The 7500-nt window shown below is 44.5% G+C and overlaps 1 protein-coding gene across 3 annotated transcripts in view; it reads left to right on the top strand.

The window, feature by feature from the left end:
- The window catches only part of syt1a (synaptotagmin Ia), a 205340-nt gene that overhangs the window by 153843 nt on the left and 43997 nt on the right, over window positions 1-7500 (top strand). For all 3 annotated transcript variants that reach the window (XM_060889779.1, XM_060889780.1, XM_060889778.1), the window contains one exon: window positions 3358-3546. In XM_060889779.1, coding sequence (XP_060745762.1) covers window positions 3384-3546 — 163 coding nt within the window. In that variant the 5' untranslated portion in view covers window positions 3358-3383. The remainder of the gene's footprint in view (window positions 1-3357; window positions 3547-7500) is intronic.

The following is a 7500-nucleotide window of genomic DNA, read 5'->3' as shown; positions in this document are numbered from 1 at the left end:
ACACTGTCAAACACCAACACACACCAATAAACACCAACACACACTGTCAAACACCAACACACACCAATAAACACCAACACACACCGTCACACACAATCACACACCAATAAACACCAACACACACCAACACACACCAATAAACACCAACACACACTGTCAAACACCAACACACACCAATAAACACCAACACACACCGTCACACACAATCACACACCAATAAACAACAACACACACCGGCAAACACCAACACACACCGTCACACACAATCACACACCAATAAACACCAACACACACCGTCAAACACCAACACACACCGCCAAACACCAACACACACCAATAAACACCAACACACACCAATGAACACCAACACACACTGTCAAACACCAACACACACCGCCAAACACCAACACACACCAATAAACACCAACACACACTGTCAAACACCAACACACACTGTCAAACACCAACACCCTCTGTCAAACACAATCACACACCAATAAACACCAACACACACCAATAAACACCAACACACACCGCCAAACACCAACACACACCAATAAACACCAACACACACCGTCAAACACCAACACACACCGCCAAACACCAACACACACCAACACACACCAATAAACACCAACGCACACCGTCAAACACCAACACACACCGCCAAACACCAACACACACCAATAAACACCAACACACACCGTCAAACACCAACACACACCAATAAACACCAACACACACCAATAAACACCAACACACACCGCCAAACACCATCACACACCAATAAACACCAACACACCGCCAAACACCAACACACACCAATAAACACCAACACACACTGCCAAACACCAACACACACCGTTAAACACCAACACACACCAATAAACACCAACACACACCGTCAAACACCAACACACACCAATAAACACCAACATTTTTATAATATTTTATAACTACAATCTGATCCTCATCATTCAGCTTCTCACATCACACACTAAATAAAGAGACACTTTCTTTCTTTTGTCCTACTGTGTGTGTGTGTGTGTGTGTGTGTGTGTGTGTGTGTGTGTGTGTGTGTGTGTGTGTGTGTGTGTGTGTGTGTGCGTGTGTAATTACAGCTCTCTGAGTCTCTAATGCAAAAATCTGACTCACTGTGAGAGAGAAGCTAAACTGTACAGGTGCACATTAGCACTATTCTGAGAACTCACTCTCTGTCTCTCTTCCGCTTTCACACACACACACACACACACACACACACACACACACACACACACACACACACACACACACACACACACCCTCCTCCACGTTCCCAGAATTCAGCTTGGCCGCCCACGTCCTGAACGAATAATTTAACGTGTCACCAGGAGCTGCTGTCAGTCCTGATCACCCTCAAACCTCCTCCTGCTGCTGTTCTCTCTCTCACATCCCTCCCTCTCTCTCTCTCTCTCTCTCTCTCTCTCACATCCATCCCTCTCTCTCTCTCTCTCTCTCTCTCTCTCACACATCTCTCCCTCTCTCTCTGTCTCACATCCCTCTCTCTCACACACACATCTCTCTCTCTCTCTTACACACACATCCCTCTCTCTCTCTCTCTCTCTCTTTCTCTCTGTGTGTTTATTACTCTCATTTCATTCTGCTTGTCTTTGTCTTACTCTTTCTGTCAGGACATTTCTCTCCTTCTTTGTCTCCATTCCTCCCCCCTTTTTAGCTGAATTCTTTTTTTATAAGTTTCTTTTTTTCTTTCCCTTTCCTCGTCTATCTGTTTCACTTACTTCTCTCACCCTCTGTCTCTGTCTATTTGTCACTCCTTATCTTTTAATGTCTAATTCTTCATCTCTCTCTACTTCTCTCCATCTCTTTCCTGTATGAATGAGTGAATGAAGTCAGCTGTGTAAACAGTTCAGCACTAACATTAATTAAAACCTGTCATAGACGAAGACAAACACCAAGAGGTTCAAAAGGACAACATGAGAGAAACCACCCCCACATACACACATACACACATGCACACAAACACACACTCACACATACACACACATGCACACAAACACACACTCACACAGACGCACACACACTCAAACACATACACACAAACACACTCTCACACACAGACGCACACACACTCACACATACACACATATGCACACAAACACACACTCACACAGACGCACACACAAACACACACTCACACACATACACACAAACACACACACATACACACACATACACACAAATACACACTCACACACATACACACAAACACACACTCACACACATACACACAAACACACACACATACACACACATACACACAAATACACACTCACATGCACACAAACACACACACTCACACTCACACACATGCACAAACACTCACACACATACACACAAACACACACACACACATACACACACATACATACAAATACACACTCACATGCACACAAACACACACACTCACACTCACACACATACACACACACTCACACACATACACACAAACACACACTCACACACATACACACATACACACACACATACACACAGACACACATACACACAAACACACACTCACACATACACATACGCACACACACATACACACACATACACACATATACACACAAACACATACACACACTCACACACATACACACACACTTTACAGCATTTGTGGGAGATATAGGGAGAGTGATTTGGGACACACCCACAGTGCACTGCTGTGGAGTTTTATGGTGTTCTTTATCCTCTGTTCTCATCCTCCACCATTTCTCTCTTTTCTCTCGTCTGTAATTATCCTCCTCTCTTTGGGAATAATAAGAGACTAAAGCAGATGGAGAAAATCTCACAAAGTCATAAAGATCACCGAGTGACACAATCAGGACGGAAATTATTATTTTCAACATTCTGACATTGTGTTCTTGGCCGATACCGGTCGTGAAGTTAACTTCTATGCCGTTTCTATGGTAACCACTTACAGTTTCAGGGGAATAAAGTGTGAAATATGAAAACTTTTCCATCCTCAAGTGTCTTTTTAACATCCATGTCTGTCATCCAGCCGGACCGTCTATGTGGGTGTGGCCTAACGTTGTAATAAGCATACCTAAGCTCCGCCCTTTTCACTTAGTAAAATAAATATGGTTTCTATCAAAGTGATGAATCATGAATCAAATTGATAACTGAATCATTTAAGTGAGTCATTATGACTCATCCGCAGAATTCAAACAGCATAATGAATGATAACTGACCTGTCTGTCTGTCTGTCTGCCTGTCTGTCTGCCTGTCTGTCTGTCTGTCTGTCTGCCTGTCTGTCTGCCTGTCTGTCTGTCTGTCTGTCTGCCTGTCTGTCAGCTTGTGCCTGGCTGTAGATTGTAGTGATGAGTCGGCGGGAGGCGTTAGTGGGGAACCTGGTGCCGAGTGCTGCTCCAGAGGTTCGGATCAACAGCACCGAGTCGTCCTCTCCTGGAGCGGCCGCACCCAAAGATGAGGCTTTCTCTAAACTCAAGGACAAGTTCATGAACGAACTCAACAAAATCCCACGTGAGTCTGAAACACACACTCTCACAAGCACAAGCACACACACGTACACATACACACGCACACACAGACATACACATACCCATACACACAAACACACCCACACACATGCACATACACACACACCCACACACATGCTCACACACACACACCCACATACACACAAACCCACACTCACGCACACACTCACACACATACACACACACAAGCACACACACACACTCACACACATACACACACTAACACACACACACACACACACTCAGATGCACGCGCACATACGCACACACACGGTACAGGGAAATGCTAAACACAGAGCAATAAGATATGGTGAATAAAAAGAGAAAAAGCAACAACAAGAACAAGATGAGTGAAAAAATCAGATAGAAGTGATAAAAAAGAGCCAGAGAAAAAAGAGGGATGAATGTAAAATTACAGAGAGACAGAGAGGGAGAGAGAGAGAGAGAGAGAGAGAGAGAGAGAGAGAGAGAGAGAGAGAGAGAGAGAGAGAGAAAGAGAGAGAAAGAGAGACAGAGAGAGAGAGAGACAGAGAGAGAGAGAGAGAGAGAGAGAGACAGAGAGAGAGAGAGAGAGAGAGAGAGAGAGAGAGGGACAGAGAGAGAGAGAGAGAAAGAGAGAGAAAGAGAGACAGAGAGAGAGAGAGACAGAGAGACAGAGAGAGAGAGAGACAGAGAGAGAGACAGAGAGAGAGAGAGACAGAGAGAGACAGAGAGAGAGAGAGAGAGAGAGAGCGTCTGCAGTGTCCTTGTGATTCATAGAAAATCAAACAGTTCCATCAATGGTTTTATTTACAATCTACTAAAGTAGCAGATGAATGAATGGACCTCTTCTCTGTGTACGTGTGAGTGACGTGCGATAAAGTGGGCGTGGCCTAGCGCTGATTGACACAGGGACTCCTGGACAGACCCGAGCAGAGTTCACACTCATGTTAGCAGTGTTCACACACACACACACACACACACAAACACACACAAAAACACACACACACACACACACACAAAAACACACACACACAAACACACGCACACATGTAAACAGCAGAGGAGGATCTCACGAGGCCGTTCTCTCCATCACAGCACTGATTATCCATAGAATTGTGAGAGAAAGAGAAGGAAACAGTCCTGAGACCTTTACACACACATACACACACACACACATACACACACACACACACACACACACACACACGTTAATGATCACATTGCTTTACTGTAGACAACTCTAAAATAAAGAGCCGCCGAGTCGCCACAGACAGATAAACCCCTTCTGAGAGCAAGCCAAGAGCCACTCCATTATAGTGCCTTAAATTACTGTTTTAGTCCCCCAGCTCCATCACACACACACACACACACACACACACACACACACACTACTTCACAGCCGTGACTCTGCCACAGTCTAAAATTCCACCATTTTCCCAAAAATGTACTTCATCCACTCTGGCCTGCATTGGATGCTAATGTCGCTAACAGTCAATGGAAACCTATGGCCTCCAGTTTAGCATGGTGCACTGCATGTTCCTCTCAGTCCTAATTATGGACACATGAGTTTATAATGAATATTAATAATAATTTTCTATATTTTTATTGGAGGTGAACGCAGAGAGCCGGAGGTGCAGAAACACACAGATTAACAGAAAGACGAGGAAATGGTGGAAGTGTCATTAAATAATTATCTATAATTTGTGTTTTTTTTGTCACCTCCATGTCAGTTCAGAGAGTAAGTGAGGATTTCTGTTGTTGATTATTTATTGTCAGTATTTGTGTTTATTATTAAATCCACCACATTCAGGGTTCCATACCCAGTGTATTGTGAGTGTTTGTGCTGCTTCCTTCTGTCTGTACAGTGACGATTACGTGTTCGTATTCGTTCCTCAAGAGGATTACACGTAAAAATAACCAGTCACAAAAATAAGACTGTGCAAAAGTATTGGAACATTTAAACAGAGAAGATTACAGATCATCTAAAACTGACGAAGGTTTAACATGACAGGAATCACAACAAACGGAGTGTAATAAAAAGCATAAATAAATAACACAAGGCTTAATAACATCACACACGTGTGTGTGGATCTGAGCAGCGTGAAGCTAAGACCAGGAGCTGAAAACATGGAGATTAAACACAGTGAGAATCAAAGCTACATGATGAGGAACACGTGACCACACGTACTGCTGGTGTGTGAGAGGTGAAGTCTGAAAGCTGTTGATTTATTCCGTTACTGTCGGAGTGTGAGCAAGAAATTCAGTGTAAAAATCACCACAATGCCGCGCGCCGAAGTCCATAAATATTCAAGCAGGACTCTGCGGTCCGCCGTCTCTCATGACTAACAGTCACTGCGGCTTCACGGCAGCCGTCACACACTCGACTGTGCAAAATTACACAGACAGGTAACGCTGCACCTGACACACACACTCCATCACACCACCTTCCCAATTTACACACTCCATCCCTAAAGCTAGCTGAGATGTGACTAACGAGCAACAGATGGTCGTCTCACTGGATCTCTCTCCAGCCACAGACTCCAATCAGCAATTAAACAGTTCGAAACTCCACCAGATTCACAACAAGCAGCACTTTTCTCTACTTTTATAAACCGCCCCTTAATCATTATGTAAATGATGTTGTAAGTAAAACAGGAAATAGAGAGATTATGTAAATGAGCATTTTGTAAAAGTAAACTGTTAATGATCGCTGTGATGAGTTCAGATCTTAAAGCGGCGCTGAGTGAGATGTCTGTCTCGTCCACCGCTTGTCAGCCTTGTTCACTCGCACGAGTGTGTGTTCCTCACAGCTTCTTTAATCTTTACTGTCAGGATTTATTTTAACTTCCACGTTCTGTGGTGTTCAGTGTGAGTTTTTTGTGTTACTTTGTACAGTATTTACTGTGAGTTTTGTAGGAGCTTCATTAGAACATGAAGCTTGGTTTGGTTTGTCTGTGTGTGTGTGTGTGTGTGTGTGTGTGTGTGTGTGTGTGTGTGTGTGTGTGTGTGTGCCTGTGTCTGTGTCTGTCTGTGTGTGTGTGTCTGTGTGTGTGTGTGTGTGTCTGTGTCTGTGTGTGTGTGTCTGTCTGTGTGTGTGTCTGTGTGTGTGTGTCTGTGTGTGTGTGTCTGTGTCTATGTGTGTCTGTGTCTATGTGTGTCTGTGTCTATGTGTGTCTGTGTGTTTGTGTGTCTGTGTGTGTCTGTGTGTGTGTCTGTGTGTTTGTGTGTCTGTGTGTGTCTGTGTGTGTGTGTGTCTGTGTGTGTGTGTGTCTGTGTGTGCCTGTGTCTGTGTGTGTGTGTCTGTGTCTGTGTGTGTGTGTCTGTCTGTGTGTGTGTCTGTATGTGTGTCTGTGTGTGTGTCTGTGTGTGTGTCTGTGTGTGTGTGTGTGTCTATGTGTGTCTGTGTGTTTGTGTGTCTGTGTGTCTGTGTGTTTGTGTGTCTGTGTGTGTCTGTGTGTGTGTGTGTCTGTGTGTGTCTGTGTGTGTGTCTGTGTGTGTGTGTTTGTGCGTGTCTGTGTGTGTGTGTCTGTGTGTGTCTGTGTGTGTGTGTCTGTGTGTGTCTGTGTGTGTGTTTGTGTGTGTGTCTGTGTGTGTGTCTGTGTGTCTGTGTGTGTGCGTGTGTGTCTGTGTGTCTGTGTGTGTGTCTGTGTGTGTGTGTCTGTGTGTGTGTTTGTGTGTGTGTGTCTGTGTGTGTGTGTCTGTGTGTGTGCGTGTGTGTCTGTGTGTGTGTGTCTGTGTGTGTGTCTGTGTGTGTCTGTGTGTGTCTGTGTGTGTGTCTGTGTGTGTTTGTGTGTGTGTGTCTGTGTGTGTGTGTCTGTGTGTGTGCGTGTGTGTCTGTGTGTGTGTCTGTGTGTGTGTCTGTGTGTGTCTGTGTGTGTGTGTCTGTGTGTGTGTGTCTGTGTGTGTCTGTGTGTGTGTCTGTGTGTGTGTGTCTGTGTGTGTGTGTCACCTTTAC

This window comes from Tachysurus vachellii, chromosome 16 (genome assembly GCF_030014155.1).
Source record: "Tachysurus vachellii isolate PV-2020 chromosome 16, HZAU_Pvac_v1, whole genome shotgun sequence".
NCBI classification, from domain to species: domain Eukaryota; kingdom Metazoa; phylum Chordata; class Actinopteri; order Siluriformes; family Bagridae; genus Tachysurus; species Tachysurus vachellii.
This window is presented reverse-complemented; position numbering and strand designations above follow the sequence as displayed.